General features: G+C 43.8%; 1 protein-coding gene and 1 pseudogene across 2 annotated transcripts in view; both read right to left on the bottom strand.

The window, feature by feature from the left end:
• The window catches only part of ENTPD1 (ectonucleoside triphosphate diphosphohydrolase 1), an 85,596-nt gene that overhangs the window by 21,288 nt on the left and 47,533 nt on the right, over positions 1–16,775 (bottom strand). Inside the window, exon 2 of the mRNA XM_082673430.1 lies at positions 11,812–11,939. Within this exon, the coding sequence (XP_082529556.1) occupies positions 11,812–11,939 (128 nt within the window). The remainder of the gene's footprint in view (positions 1–11,811; positions 11,940–16,775) is intronic.
• On the bottom strand, positions 2,563–4,887 carry LOC309834525 (ral guanine nucleotide dissociation stimulator-like 2; annotated as a pseudogene). The gene has a single exon. The product of its transcript is annotated as a ral guanine nucleotide dissociation stimulator-like 2 (transcript).

Raw genomic sequence — 16,775 nt, 5'->3', positions numbered from 1 at the left:
ACAGGTCTTTTGTCTTCTTAGGTAGGTTTATTCCTAGGTATTTTATTCTTTTTGTTGCAATGGTAAAAAAAAGAGTGTTTTCTTAATTTCTCTTTCAGATTTTTCATCATTAGTGTATAGGAATGCAAGAGATTTCTGTGCATTAATTTTGTATCCTGCAACTTTACCAAATTCATGGATTAGCTCTAGTAGTTTTCTGCTGGCATTTTTAGGATTCTCTATGTATAGTATCATGTAATCTCCAAACAGTGACAGTTTTACTTCTTCTTTTCTAAATTGTATTCCTTTTATTTCTTTTTCTTCTCTGATTGCCATGGCTAGGACTTCCAAAACTGTGTTGAATAATAGTGGTGAGAGTGGACACCCTTGTCTTTTTCCTGATCTTAGAGGAAAAACCATTGAGAATGATGTTTGTGGTGGGTTTGTCGTATATGGCCTGTATGATGTTGAAGTAGGTTCCCTCTATGCCCATTTTCTGGAGAGTTTTTATCATAAATGGGTGTTGAATTTTGTCAAAAGCTTTTTCTGCATCTATTGAGATGATCATATGGTTTTTCTTCTTCAATTTGTTAATATGGTGTATCACACTGATTGATTTGCATATATTGAAGAATGCTTGCATCCCTGAGATAAAACCCACATGATCATGGTGTATGATCCTTTTAAGGTGCTGTTGGATTCTGTTTGCTAGTATTTTGTTGAGAATTTTTGCATCTATGTTCATCAGTGATATTGGTTTGTAATTTTCTTTTTTTGTAGTATCTTTGCCTGGTTTTGGTATCAGGGTGATGGTGGCCTCATAGAATTAGTTTGGGAGTGTTCCTTCCTCTGCAATTTTTTGGAAGAGTTTGAGAAGGATGGGTGTTAGCTCTTCTCTAAATGTTTGATAGAATTCCCTGTGAAGCCATCTGGTTCTGGATTTTGTTTGTTGGAAGAATTTTTTAATCACAGTTTCAATTTCATTACTTGTGGTTGGTCTGTTCATATTTTCTATTTCTTCCTGGTTCAGTCTTGGAAGGCTATACCTTTCTAAGAATTTGTCCATTTCTTCCAGGTTGTCCATTTTATTGGCATAGAGTTGCTTGTAGCAGTCTCTTAGGATGCTTTGTATTTCTGTGGTGTCTGTTGTAACTTCTCCTTTTTCATTTCTAATTTTATTGATTTGAGTCCTCTCCCTCTTTTTCTTGATGAATCTGGCTAATGGTTTACCAATTTTGTTTATCTTCTCAAAGATCCAGTTTTTAGTTTTATTGATCTTTGCTATTGTTTTCTTTGTTTCTATTTCATTTATTTCTGCTCTGATCTTTATGATTTCTTTCCTTCTGCTAACTTTGGGTTTTGTTTGTTCTTCTTTTTCTAGTTCCTTTAGGTGTAAGGTTAGATTGTTTATTTGAGACTTTTCTTGTTTCTTGAGGTAGGCTTGTATAGCTATAAACTTCCCTCTTAGAACTGCTTTTGCTGCATCCCATAGGTTTTGGATCCTTGTGTTTTCATTGTCATTTGTCTCTAGGTATTTTTTTATTTCCTCTTTGATTTCTTTGGTGATCTCTTGGTTATTTAGTAACGTATGGGTTAGCCTCCATGTGTTTGTGTTTTTTACATTTTTTCCCCTGTAATTGATTTCTAATCTCATAGCATTGTGGTCAGAAAAGGTGCTTGATATGATTTCAATTTTCTTAAATTTACTGAGGCTTGATTTGTGACCCAGGATGTGATCTATCCTGGAGAACGTTCCATGCGCACCTGAGAAGAAAGTGTAATCTGCTGTTTTCAGATGGAATGTCCTATAAATATCAGTTAAATCTATCTGGTCTATTGTGTCATTTAAATCTTCTGTTTCCTTATTTATTTTCATTTTGGATGATCTATCCATTGGTGTAAGTGAGGTGTTAAAGTCCCCCACTATTACTGTGTTACTGTCGATTTCCCCTTTTATAGCTGTTAGCAGTTGCCTTATGTATTGAGGTGCTCCTATGTTGGGTGCATATATATTTATAATTGTTATATTTTCCTCTTGGATTGATCCCTTGATCATTATGTAGTGTCCTTCCTTGTCTCTTGTAACATTTTCTTTTAGAGTTCAGGTAGTGTTTTGGTTTATTAGTGTTGTCACAGTGACAGGAACACCCAGAGTAGGAAGAGGAACTCCTACTAGAACCTTTTTCTTACCATTCCCTTCCCCTGGGGCTCAGAGCCTCTAGGCTTTTCCTTTCCCCCTACTTCCAGGTCTTTCCTTTCCCCCTACTTCCAGGCCTTTCCTTGGCCCTTAGCATGCTAGGATGTGGCCAGGAATCAGAAACGGATCCTTTTTCCAGCACTAGCTGTGTGCTGCATTCATGGAAAGTGGGAAGCTATACACAGGTATCCGTCTTGGGTACCAAGATTACCAGTTCCCATAGGGCTGGATCTCGGCTGTCTGGTAAACCACTGGCGCTTCACTGCCCCAGGGTGGTTGGCCATCCTTCTGGATTTTTTCCCAGTGCAGCAACTGCCACCATTCAGGATGGCTCCCCACATCTGGCACGGCCACCATGAGTTCTAGGAGCCAACAGGGCTTCCTCCTCAGAACAGTGCTCGGGCCATCTTCCTCCCTGTGGCCTTGATCTTGGGAAAAGAACCCCCTCTTCCCTCACTTGGGGGAGTTCCCGAGGCAGAAGGGCCACTGGCATGGCCCATTGTAGCAGTGGAGGGCCGTCACCGCTGCCGCAGGAGGAAATCGAGTGAAGCTCCGTCCATAGCGTAGAAGACGTTAGCCGATGGGGGGATAGTCAGCTCTCGCTTCCCTGGGAGCAGCTGCACTAGCTCATACTCTGAAGCCACCGCAGAATCGTGATTGTTTTTCTTAAGGACATGACTGATGACACTTGGAGCCTTGTCCTGGCTTGTCACCAAGATGCTCTTGTAGACACTGCCGTCTTCCCCCAGCTCCATCTGGACTTAGATGATGCGGCAATCAGAAGCCCCTGGCCCAGGCCCCCCTCCCCCATATCCAGCCCCCCTGGAGGCCCCTTCTGCACCCCCACTGAGTGGGGAGCCACAGGAGGCTGAGCAGCAGTGACCTCGAGAAGGCCTCAGGAAGGAAGTTGGGGGAGAGAAGTGGCTGGGATCAGCGGGACTCTGCAGGGCTGGTGTGCTTTCCAGGGCGGAGTCCAGAGATGAGACAGACGGCCACTTCATGTGCTGGGCCAGCCGGGTCAGCAGTGGAGCGGGGATTCCAGGCACCTCCTCTGCCACCACACTGGGCCAGTCCCAGGAGACAAGGGGTGTGGGACCTCCAACAGAACCCAGCACCTCTGTCCACTGCGAGATGACCAGCATAGGCCGAAGCACCTGCAGGGCAGGAGGGTAACTGGTACTGGATGGCTCCACCTCACAGGACATTTGATGGCTCTGGGCCTCTGTCAGTGGCCGGAGCCCCTGTAGCCACCGCTGGATATCGGGGTCAGGTCGGAGGTCATAGCCACGACATTTGTTCTGGAGCTGCCTCAGCTCAGAAAGGACAGTAAACTCCTTCCTCTGCTTGTCAAAACTGATGTATCCATTCTCCAGCTCATCCTTGGAGGCTGCGTCCAGCATCACAAGGTCCTTCAAGAAGGTGCCAAGGTATGGGACCACACCCCCACCCTGGGAGCCAGACCTCGGGGACTTCTTGGAATTTGGCTCCAGAGAAGGCTACAGCTTCACCTCCTGCAGGAGGAGCTCCCGGCTCTGGGAATAATTATCCTCCTCGGAGAAAATCTGGCAGAGGCTGGAAAAGACTCTAAGGCTGTCCCTGGCTGCTTCCTCCCAGGCTGCCCGAAGCCTGTGGATGGGGCTGGATTGCAGGGCCAACACCACAGCATATACTGAAGAGAAGTTTCGGAGCAGACGGCACTCCTCTGCCACACGGATCCACTTCTCCAGCATCCGGGCCCTCTGGGGTGGACGGAGTGGCCGTATGGTCACCTCCTCAGGCCCCTCTATGGTTGAGGTATCCCCCAGGACAGAGCTGACCACTGCCCCTGCCACCTTGTTAAACTGTGAGCCCGGACAGATGGGCAGAGGTGGGAATGTCCTGGCCGGTCTCTGTGACCCCACAGACCCCCCAGGCACTGAGAGGGGACCAGATTGAGAAATAGCTCCGCATCTATCAGGGTCAGCTGTTTGGCCAAGTGGTCAGCAAGGAACACCAGGACATCCGTGGGGTCAGCAGGGGGATCGCCGGGGAGGGCCAGGGGCTTAGGAAGTTCGGGGGTCTGGGGGTCCACCCAGGACCGGAGGTTGCGGATGAGGTCAGCGCTGCCCCCCCCCAACACCCTCCCCTGCTGCATACCCTGTCCGAAGCAAGAAGCTCTCAAGCCGGTCAATCTGACCCTTGACCTCAGAGCCAAAATCTTCAGGGTGAGAGGCAAGCCAGGTTGACAGTACAGAGATGGCCACCCCTTTTGTCCTCTCTAGCTCATCAGTAGGATGAGATTCAAGGGTGTCCAGCCTGTCAGCCATAAGCCCTAGCAGGGCAGGCGTGGAGGTGAAGGCCCAGTGAGTAGCCAGGAAGGCTGCTGTGAAGGTCACGTCAGTCCTTGATGTCCAGGCGTCCAGCAGGTGTCGGACCAGGGCCTCCAGAGTGCCAGCTCGGAGCCTCTGGGAGTAACGCGGGGGAGGCCTCAGGGCCAAGGGATCAACAGGCCGATACTGGTGACTTGTGACAGTAAAGGTGACACCATCCTCCTCCTCGTCCCAGACAGACACAGGGGCCTCATCGTCTTCCTCCTCCTCCTCCTGCCCCCCGCCCACACCCCGGCCACCTGTGCCCCCACCCTCTTCGGGGTCTCGACTCCGGAAGCTGCTCAGCACGACTCCCCCGGGGGGGCTCATGTCCCAAAACAGCCACAGGGGCCGCGGGAGCATGGCCAAGTGAAGGAATCAGTGGGGTCGGGCCATGGGGGCGCCTGCTCAGGAGGGGTGGGGGCAGCGCGGGTCCCGGGCCGCTGTTCCCGTAGGTCTCCGGCCCCTGATCCTCTTGTAACATTCTTTATTTTAAAGTCTATTTTGTCTGATATGAGTATTGCTACTCCAGCTTTCTTCTGATTACCATTTGCATGCAATATCTTTGTCCATCCCCTCTCTTTCAGTCTGTATGTGTCCCTTGGTCTGAAGTGGGTCTCTTGTAGACAGCATATATATGGGTCTTGTTTTTGTATCCATTCAGCAAGCCTGTATCTTTTGGTTGGAGCATTTAATCCATTCACGTTTAAGGTAATTATCGATATGTATGTTCCTATGACCATTTTCTTAATTGTTTTGGGTTTGTTTTTGTAGGTCCTTGTCTTCTCTTGTGTTTCCCACTTAGAGAAGGTCCTTTAGCATTTGTTGTAGAGCTGGTTTGGTGGTGCTGAATTCTCTTAGCTTTTGCTTGTCTGTAAAGCTTTTGATTTCTGCATCGAATCTGAATGAGATCCTTGCCGGGTAGAGTAATCTTGGTTGCAGGTTCTTCCCTTTCATCACTTTAAGTATATCATGCCACTCCCTTCTGGCTTGTAGAGTTTCTGCTGAGAAATCAGCTGTTAACCTTATGGGAGTTTCCTTGTATGTTATTTGTCGTTTTTCCCTTGCTGCTTTCAACAATTTTTCTTTCTCTTTAATTTTTGCCAGTTTGATTACTGTGTGTCTCAGCATGTTTCTCCTTAGGTTTACCCTGTATGGGACTCGCTGCGCTTCCTGGACTTGGGTGGCTATTTCCTTTCCACGTTAGGGAAGTTTTCAACTATAATCTCTTCAAATATTTTCTCTGGTCCTTTCTCTCTTCTCCTTCTGGGACCCCTATAATGCAAATGTTGTTGCGTTTAATGTTGTCCCAGAGGTCTCTTAGGCTGTCTTCATTTCTTTTTATTCTTTTTTCTTTATTCTGTTCCACAGCAGTGAATTCCACCATTCTGTCTTCTAGGTCACTTATCCGTTCTGCTGCCTCAGTTATTCTGCTATTGATTCCTTCTAGTGTATTTTTCATTTCAGTTATTGTATTGTTCGTCTCTGTTTGTTTGTTCTTTAATTCTTCTAGGTCTTTGTTGAACATTTCTTGCATCTTCTTGGTCTTTGCCTCCATTCTTTTTCCAAGGTCCTGGATCATCTTCACTATCGTTATTCTGAATTCTTTTTCTGGAAGGTTGACAATCTCCACTTCATTTAGTTGTTTTCCTGGGGTTTTATCTTGTTCCTTCATCTGGTACATAGCCCTCTGCCTTTTCATCTTGTCTATCTTTCTGTGAATGTGGTTTTTGCTCCACAGGCTGCAGGATTGTAGTTCTTCTTGCTTCTGCTGCCTGCCCTCTGGTGTCCCTGTAGCTTTAACAGCAACTTCAGCAACCTCATCAGTCTGCCTCAGTTAGCCCTTTTGAATAAACAAAGCTTGTCCTTTTGAATGTGACTTTAGTACTCTATAAACAAATCAGGTCTCCATTAGCTACAGTGATGCTGGCAGGGCCTGGAAACAGAGACCATTTTCCTCCTTTCTTTTTTCTTCAGTTGGAGTTTCTAGACCTTTAATACAAACTTCAATTTTGTTGTTGTTTTCATTTTTTTAATTGTGGTAAAATACACTGAATATAAAATTGACCATTTTTACTATTTTTAAGTGTACAGTGTAGCATTAAGTACTTTCAAATTGTTGTGTAACCATCACCACCACTCATCTCCAGTTGTTGTTTTTTTAAAGTCCACTGGAGTAAAAATAATATATTTTCCAAGAGTATTTGAGGTTGAAAATTGAGGTAAATTCTTCCAAATTCTCCATAAAAAGATAAAGTCACAAGCGCTCATCTAAGAACAGCACTTCAGTTCCCGGTGACAAAAGCAGATGCCTGGGGACAGGCCACTTTCCCTTAGCAGCAGTTGGAAATCCTGGGAGCACCCAGCTCAGTGACCACAACACACCAACAGCTAAGGGCCTTTCCTAGAACTTATCTCCCCCAAAGCAGTGTTGACAGCTGGTCTCCACTGAGGGCTTCTGATGTGCTGGGCACTCTGGTAAGTGAGTTAGTGGTATGATATTATTCCATTTAATCCTCACAACCATCCTCCAAGTAGGTACCATCTCCATGTAACACATAAGGAAACAGGTGTAGAGAGAATACACTTGCCCAAAGTCTCAGAGCTGGCAAATGGCAGATCTGGGATTGAAATCAAAGCTGTCTGGTCCCTGGCCAGCATTCCACAGAAGTGGCAGCTTTTAATTAAGGCACGTGGTTTGGGACTGGATCAGTTTGGTGCCTTCGAGAGAAACCTGTGGTGTTCTGTGTGTGCCAGAATGTACAATGTTTGTGCTAAAGGAATATCTGACAACTCGCTAACTGCCAGTGACAAACCAGCAATTAAGGAAGTGGTAAACCAAGCAGACCTCAACTCTACCTCCCCGCCAAGTCCACCAGGACAAAGGCACTTTCCCAGGGGACACAGGTACAGCTCATGATTCTTCAGTTCATTAAGCCCTATGTTTGTTTGTTTCTGCAACGTGGTCGTTGCGTATCTACATGGCAGTAGTTCCCAGACTTCAATGTCATGAGAACAGCCCAGGACGCCTGTTACCTGTGTAGATTCCCAGGTTCTGCGACCTGGAGGTTTGAACTGGGTATGCTCTGGGAGTGAGAACGGGGAGCCAGCATCCGCAGGGGAGCCTGAGGCAGAGGCTGACAGATTCTGCTGTCGGGCTAGTCCTTCTTCACACGCTCTTCACAGCCAAGGAGGCAGCAGTTTTACCTGTTCAAGATGCTCACTCTACTCACTGAGTCAGCAAACTTCTATGAGGCAGCCACCCAAGTCAGAGGCTGTGCTGTCATAATTTAACATTTATTTTGTGACTATCTGGTTAATGATTATCTCCTCCACTAGACTATAACCTTCATGAGGGTCAGGACTTTGCCAGTCTTGCTCAGTGCTGTATCCCTAGGGCTTAAAGCAGAGTAGACGGTCAATGACTATTTATTAAATGAATAAATTGAGTGAAAGAGTATTAAAAAATAGGCAAAGACAAATGAAACCCAGTCCTTGTCCTCAATATGCTTACAAGCTGGGTAGCTGGGCAAGTAGACTCATCAGTACAATAAAGACTTCCTGTGTTTTGCCAGATGTGGCCCAGGCATGAGGCCACCACCTCCCCAGCAAGGCTGAACCCAGACTGGACCAGGCAGGAAGACAACAAGACTGGATCTTCAGGACTGGAGGGCTGACCAGAACTGGGCTAGAAGAGGGCAAGTCAGATGGGAAGAGGCAAGTCAGATGGGAAGAGGCAGGGAAAAAGATAAGTGGCGATTTGTCACCAGACAGATAGGCTACAAAGATGATAATGATAACACATGAGCTACCAACCACTGAGTACCTGCAATGGGCCAGCATCCTATTCCATACTTCACACTGCATTTACTTTATCCCACTTCATTCCTACAGTAATTTATGAGATATCAATTATCAGTTCTGTCTTACAAATGGAGAAACTGGGGCTCAGAGAAGTTATGTCCTGTGACTGTAAGAGCAGGGCTGAGGTTTAAACCCAGGCAGTGTGAACCCATGGCCCATGTTGTGTCACACTCTGAGCAGACAGAATAATTATCCCTGCAATAAGACAGGGATGAAGAATCAGAGGCAGTGGGTAGAGAGACAGCTGAAAGTCTTTCCATAGAGGGGCTTATGGCCACCACCCTCTTTAAACAGAAGCATGCAGAGGTTGTTCTCAACATTACATCCCAACGTGTTCCATCTTTATCCTAAAATGTCCTCTAAGAAATCTAATCACTAAGATCTGGTCAACCTAAGTGTCTCTCACATTATCTCCTTAATGCCTTAATTCCACAGACAATGCCTTAGTTCCAGGCTCAACTGCCTTGTCTACACAATGTCAGGAACATCCTAACTGGTCTTTCCTCCTAATCTGCTCTCCAGCCAAGAGGAATCTTGGAAACACAATCTGGGCGTAACCTTCCTGTTTGAAACCTTCGAAGCAGTGGTTGGCAAGCATGACTGCTCATTAGAATCACCTGGGAAGCTTTTAAAACATAGCAGTGCCTGGGCTTCACCCCAGAGATTCTGATTTAATTGACCCAGAGTAGGGCCCAGATATGAGTATTTTTAAAAAGCTTCCCAGGTGCTTTTAATATGGAGCCAATCTTGAGCACTACTAGAGTTGAATGGATGAGACATCCACTCCTGAGCTAGGCAAACTAAGCTCAGACTCAAGTCTCCTCTCCCACCATTCCTTCCTGCCCCATATTTAATATTCCAGCCATACTGAACTGCTGGTGATTCCCCAAGATCACTTGCTAATTTAGGCTGCCACTCTGTAACACACGGTATGGTCTTTGTAAAGAACATGTCCTACCTCACCTTCTGGGAAACTCCTAGTGTTCCTTATTACTTGGCCCCAAGGCTGCCGCCTCCATGAAGTCTTCATGTGACCAGGCACAATTGGTGACTCCTACCTCTGGGCTGCCATAGCACTGCACCTACCTCTGTATTAATATGTCTCTATTGTTCTGAAACTATTTGTACAAACGACTCTCCCTCTACAAAAAGCAATAGGTATAGTGATGCTTCAGATACCTCTTGTGGCCACTTCACATGTCCTTGACCAACCTTCTTACTCCAGCTCCACCTGTACCTTCTCATCTCTCTATTTCTTCTCAGGGTCTTCTCTCCTACCACCTAGTAGGTCACCTGTGGTACCCACATAGCCCTTCTGACACATGTGCAAAACTGGAAGTGCCCAGGAGTTAACAACCTCTGGGACGACCCTTGACCAACAGGGGATGAGAACCAGGAGATAAATCCCTAGGGTAGATCATTCTGAAGTGCTTTCTCCACGGCTCTTCAGAGGGTCCTAGTGGGATCAAGCCAGTGACATTGCTATAAAGGTACACTTCAGATGCCAAAGACCTTGCTCCGTTTTTCCAGGCAAACACAATAACACAGAATCACGGCAGTCTTGAAGACAAACATCATGAATGACGGAAGGTCATCCACAACCACGGGTATTCACCGAGAACACAGAGCCTAAGTCTGTCGTGGATTTTGCCTCCTAGGCAGTCTCCCTCTCCAGTGATGCAATAATGAAGATATAAAAAGGTCAAATCAAGAAGGCAATCATGTACTTTTGGAGCTGGTAAACAAATAGCAAAACCAAGATGTCATGAGCCTTAAGTTGTGAGTGAAGTTTTGCCAGGAGAGCCAATATCACTCAATATTAAAAAGCAAGAGACCATTGACAATGAGACAGTATCAGCCTTCTGTGCTGACAAAGGGACTGCTGTGCACAGCCCCACTGGGTTGAATCTGTGTGGCAAACGGGTGCCAATGTAATATCCAGGCCTCTGCTATATAGCAAATGGCTTGGGTGGTTGGCAATAGTTTCAGAGGCCTGGCATATGCATCCATTTTTCCAGGCTCACAGTTTGGTATCTTCAAATGCAAAAAAATATATACTTCTGTATATGTATTCCAGGGCCTCTGTAGTCAAGTTAACTTCTGCCCACGTGTACGTATGCCTTCATTAGCATATTGGTCTCTTGGCCCTTGAAGATTTATTTATTATAATTCAAATGAAAGTTTAACATTGGTGTATTTGCAATACAAATTTAAACTTACCATATGTTTCTACATTAATGGATTAAATAAAATGATGACCATATTACAAGGTATTAGTGAGCTATCCATGTCTCTGAAATTCTACTTTGATGAATTTGAAAGGAAGCAGAACTAAATCACAGCAGAGTTAATGACCCTAATTATTTTTAATGATACTAACTAGCTCTTCAAATGTGGAAATTTCACAAGAAGTCTGTTCATCCATGAATTCATTTCAAATTACTATATTTGATACATGTATGTGTTCTCTGGGGTCTTTTTTAAGTTGATTTTAAAATTGATTTATTTAATATTTTGGAGATGAGGAACAAGTCTTCTCCACAATCTTTGTCTCCCAAAGTGCTTTATACAGAGCTGTCTAATAAATTTTATAACTTTGGTGATAGTGATAATAATAGAGTAAGGGGACTTCCCTTGTGGCACAGTCGTTAAGAATCCGCCTGCCAACACAGGGGACGTGGGTTTGAGCCCTGATCCCGGATGATCCCACATTCTGTGGAGCAACTAAGCCCGTGTGCCACAACTACTGAGCCTGTACTCTAAAACCCGTGTGCCACAACTACTGAGCCTGACTGCCACAACTACTGAAGCCCACGTGCCTAGAGCCCATGCTCCACAACAAGAGAAGCCACCACTATGAGAAGCCCGCGCACCACAACTAAGAGTAGCCCCGCTCACCACAACTACAGAAAGCCTGCGTGCAGCAATGAAGACCCAACACAGCCAAAAAATAAATAAATAAAATAATAATGGAGTAAAAAGAACAAAGAATGCAGTGTTCAATAAACAAAGAGTTCACTGTTTCCACAATGAAACAGTGAGTAAGAAGCAGAGATAGCACTAGATCGTAGAATACCAGCACAGTATATCACAGATCTGGATGTGGTGAATAAAAACATTTGTCTCTATTAGAATATTGATTTAATCAATTTGCTGAACAATCAAAGACAATCATCTTCCCACCACTAATTGATTCAAGGCGTTCTTTCCTTCAGAATGAGCATCCGCTGCCATTTTACTTGCCCAGTTCCACGGAGACTGACTTGCTCCTGGGCTTCCAGAACCGCAACTTCTACTGTATGCTCTGACTTACCATAACCTCACTTTCCCTCCGCCCCACCCAGGGCCCCTCAAACACATGTGCATGCACACACACACACACACACACACACACACACACACACACTCAGGGGTTTGAGTTACCTTAACATTTTCTGGCAGTGGTTTGTTCTGGGTCAGCCCCAGAGCGAGCAGTGCTACCACAGCGATGACACAGGAGAAGCCAAGGATGCCCAGTATGTTTTTAGAGCAAAATATCTTCACTTCAGACTCTAAAAACAAAAGAAGAATAGAAAATATCAACAAGAAATCAATAGACATTGATTTTCTTCCCCTTTCTATATGGCCTTGTGCTGGCTTTCTGGAGACAGCAAAGATAGATAAAAGCTGATCTTTATCCATGAGGCACTTGCAAAGTAATTGGGAAATAATACAAGAACAAAAGGATTTGTCTGTACTGTGACGAAGGCCAAAACTGAGTTAGTGGCTATGGTAAGGAGAATGGGCAGAATTAGATCGGTGATCAGCTTGTTTAATAGGTCATGTAGGTTCAAGTAACAAAGAAAGCAAGGATAGCCCTCCTCATTTCTAAAATCTACCGGAAAATGAGCATGATATTAAAAAGTATTCAGAGTGTATCATCGAACATCGTAGTCCCTCTACTTCATGACATTTCCTGGCTTGACACATTCCTTCACTTCAACCACACTTATATGTTAAGTAATTGGTAACAGCGTAGGGGCTGTGGAGTCTTGAACATTTCATCATTCACATTATCTTGTCTATCCTGTTCATACTCTTACCATCATGGGACATAAAAAGTTCCAGAAGGAGAATTCTATAAAAGGCAAATTTACTTTAATCAGGATAAATAGAGCCTACAGCAGAGGTAAACAGGAAATGGAATGGTTACACCATTCCCTCCATTATCATCCTTCCTCTCTCAGCTTCCCAAGCTATCCCCAAGCCTTTTTCTTAGGCTTTGGGGAAGAAAGATAGGATCAAGTAATAAAAAAGCATGTGGAAATGAGATGGGTTCTCCAAAATAGTTTTCACTTCTCTAAGGACAGGGGAAGGGATTAAAGCAACTGAAAGAGGAACCTGCGTCCCCTCCTCCTCTTTCCCTCTTTCTCAGCAGCTGTGGCTGCACCAACACAGGAGCTCCCCTTCGAGCTTGTGAGCACAGGTTGGACTTAATCCAAAGGACTGGAACTGCCTGGGTCTCCAGTCTGCATCCATCTCTAGAATCTTGGACCAGTTTGTACCCATCAGACCGAACAGTACAAAACTTAGGAGAAAAAGTTTTATCAACACCATTATCTATTGCTTCCAAACAAGGGAATCATAAATGAAATATACAGCACTTCCCCCCTTCTCGCTTCCCAAAAGAACCTCAGTTTTGTTCAGATGCCTGCCACTCCCCCAAGCAGCCCATACACCTCCTAGAAAGGGGCTGACTGTTCTGCATAATCCCTCTCCAGTGACTGGTTCAACAGTGGACATATACTCTCAAAATGGCCTGTGAGACCCTGGAGGAAGTCTGCTGGGGCAAGCCTAGGAAAAGAAAGGAAGCATTCTCTCTTCTTCCTCAGACACTGTCCAGCCAAGGATGGCTGAGCAGAGAGATGGAAAGAACTTGATTTCTTAAAGCATTTTGAGCTGCTAAAACAGCTAACCCTGATCTGATCCTCCCATGAGACTTACGCTTTGATCCAATTAGAGTCATGATTTAAAGACCTTGAAGCCAAAACATCCTGGTGTGGCAGAAACGTCCTTTTTGCTGCCAGGGCTCTGGAATTTGGAAAAGAGCCCCCTAAGTACTGCCTACCTACCTGAGTACTACCTACCTCACTTCCCAAAGTCGTGATATTGACAAACACAGCTTACAACAAGCACGTTTTAGACGAAACATTACATATCTAATACCCGAGGGTTGCACACTGCAGCAATGTTTCTACTATAATAGAACTTTGAATGCTTTCCTCCCTCAAACTGTCCAAAAGTTCTACCTAGTCATTTCCGTAAATACAACAATTTTGATTATATCATTTTCCTTCCATTCATTCAGGCACTAATCTTAGTAGCCAATGAAAATGACCAACAAGGTCCCTGATCTTTGGAGTTCACATCTAGTTGGGGAGATAGATGAACCAGAAAAGAAGTATGCAAATAAGTGACTTCAGGTCATGAAAAGTGTTGAGGAGAAATTAAAACCAAGGAATGTTACAGAGTGACTTGCAGCAGAGTTGGGGTGGGGAGATCAGACTGAGGGTCAGGAAAGGCTCTCTGAGAAGGTGACGTTTGAGCTTAGACCTGGATGATGAGAAAACAACAGCTATGAGAAGGAGAAAGAACATTCCAGGAAGAGGAAGTATCAACTGCAAAAGCCCTGAGGTGGGAAATAGATTGATATGACTCTAGTTGTTTCTTTCTTTTCTTAATGAGAATATTTACTAACTCATTATTATCACTGAACAGTTGAAAGTGTACTTTTCCAGGGAACCCACCTATACTGTTGGTGGGAATGTAAGTTGGTGCAGCCACTATGGAAAACAGTAAGGAGGTTCTTCAGAAAACTAAAAATAGAGTTGCCATATGATCCAGCCATCCCACTGCTGGCATATAACCGGACAAAACTATAATTCAAAAAGATACATGCAATCAAGACAGTATGGTGCTGGCACAGAAACAGAAATATAGATCAATGGAACAGGATAGAAAGCCCAGAGGTAAACCCACACACATATGGTCACCTTATCTTTGACAAAGGAGGCGAGAATATACAATGGAGAAAAGACAGCCTCTTCAATAAGTGGTGCTGGGAAAACTGGACAGCTACATGTAAAAGAATGGAATTAGAACACTCCCTAACACCATACACGAAAATAAACTCAAGATGGATTAAAGACCTAAATGTAAGGCCAGACACTATCAAACCCTTAGAGGAAAACATAGGCAGAAAACTCTATGACATAAATCACAGCAAGATCCTTTTTGACCCACCTCTTAGAGTAATGGAAATAAAAACAAAAACAAACAAATGGGACCTAATGAAACTTAAAAGCTTTTACACAGCAAAGGAAACCATAAACAAGATGAAAAGACAACCCTCAGAATGGGAGAAAATATTTGCAAAGGAAGCAATTGACTGACAAAGGATTAATCTCCAAAATATACAAGCAGCTCATGCAGCTCAATATCAAAAAAACAAACAACCCAATCCAAAAATGGGCAGAAGACCTAAATAGACATTTCTCCAAAGAAGATACACAAACTGCCAACAAACACATGAAAAGATGCTCAGCATCACTAATCATTAGAGAAATGCAGATCAAAACTACAATGAGGTATCACCTCACACCGGCCAGAATGGGCGTCATCAAAAAATCTAGAAACAATAAGTGCTGGAGAGGGTGTGGAGAAAAGGGAACCCTCCTGCACTGTTGATTGGAATGTAAATTGATACAGCCACTATGGAGAACAGTATGGAGATTCCTTAAAAAACTAAAAATAGAACTACCATATGACCCAGCAATCCCACTACTGGGAATATACCCTGAGAAAACCATAATTCAAAGAGATACATGTACCACAATGTTCACTGCAGCACTATTTACAATAGCCAGGACATGGAAACAACCAAAATGTCTATCGACAGATGAATGGATAAAGAAGATGTGGCACATATATACAATGGAATACTTCTCAGCCATAAAAAGGAAAGAAATTGAGTTACGTGTAGTGAGGTAGATGGACTTAGAGTCTGTCATACAGAGTGAAGTAAGTCAGAAAGAGAAAATAAATACTGTATGCTAACTCATATAGATGGAATCTAGAAAAATGGTACTGATGAACCTGGGCAGGAATAAAGATGCAGATGTTGAGAACAGACTTGAGGACACAGTGGGGGAAGAGGAGGCTGGGATGTAGTGAGAGAGTAGCATTGACATATATACACTACCAAGTGTAAAACAGATAGCTAGTGGGAAGCTGGTGCATAGCACAGGGAGATCAGCTCTATGCTTTGCGACGACCTAGAGGGGTGGGATAGGGAGGGTGAAAGGGAGGCTCAAGAGGGAGGGGATATGGGGATATATGTATGCATAAAGCTGATTCACTTTGTTGTACAGCAGAAACTAACACAACACTGTAAAGCAATTATACTCCAATAAAGATTAAAAAAAAAAAGACCTATGCACCCCTATGTTCATAGCAGCACTACTCATAATAGTCAAAACATGGAAGCAACCTAAATGTCCATCAACAGATGAACGGATAAAGAAGATGTGGTGTATATATACAATGGAATACTACCCAGCCATAAAAAAGAACAAAATAATGCCATTTGCAGCAACATGGATACACAGCTAGAGATTATCATACTAAGTGAAGTAAGTCAGAAAGAGAAAGACAGATACCATGTGATATCACTTATATGTGGAATCTAAAATACGGCACAAATGAACTTATCTACAAAACAGAAACAGACTCACAGACATAGAGAACAAACTTGTGGTTGCCAAGGGGGAGGGGGGGAGGTAGCGGGATTGACTGGGAGTTTGGGGTTAGTAGATGCAAACTATTACGTTTCGAATGGATAAACAACAAGGTCCTACTGTATAGCACGGGGATCTATATCCAATCTCCTTAGATAAACCATATTGGAAAAGAATGTAAAAAAAAGAATGCGTATATGTGTGTATAACTGAGTCACTGTGCTATACAGCAGAAATTAGCACAACACTGTAAATCAACTGTACTTCAGTAAAAAAATAGAGAATAAAAATAAGGAAGTATACTTTTCCACATTTGCCCAGTTTTTGCAATGATATCCATATTATTAGAATATATTCAAGGCTTTCATCATATTTGTCTTATTAAAGATATGATAAGAAAAAGAACTTAGATCAGAGAGGAAGTTTAGGAATTTTTCATACACAATTTTCAAAAGCTGTATTATCAAAAAAATAATGGCTAAGTTTGTTTTTCATGTGACCGACTAGATTACCCAGAGAGGAATAATTAAAATACTGTGTTTTCTATGAACCATGGCAGGTAATTTTCAAAAGTCCTTATCACATGGAGGAAGCCAGACTCTTCTTAGGAAG

The sequence above is a fragment of the Grampus griseus genome (assembly GCF_964374135.1).
Source record: "Grampus griseus genome assembly, chromosome: 16".
Classification (NCBI taxonomy): Eukaryota; Metazoa; Chordata; class Mammalia; order Artiodactyla; family Delphinidae; genus Grampus; species Grampus griseus.
Note: the sequence above shows the minus strand (reverse complement) of the source record. Positions and strands in the feature narration are given on the sequence as shown.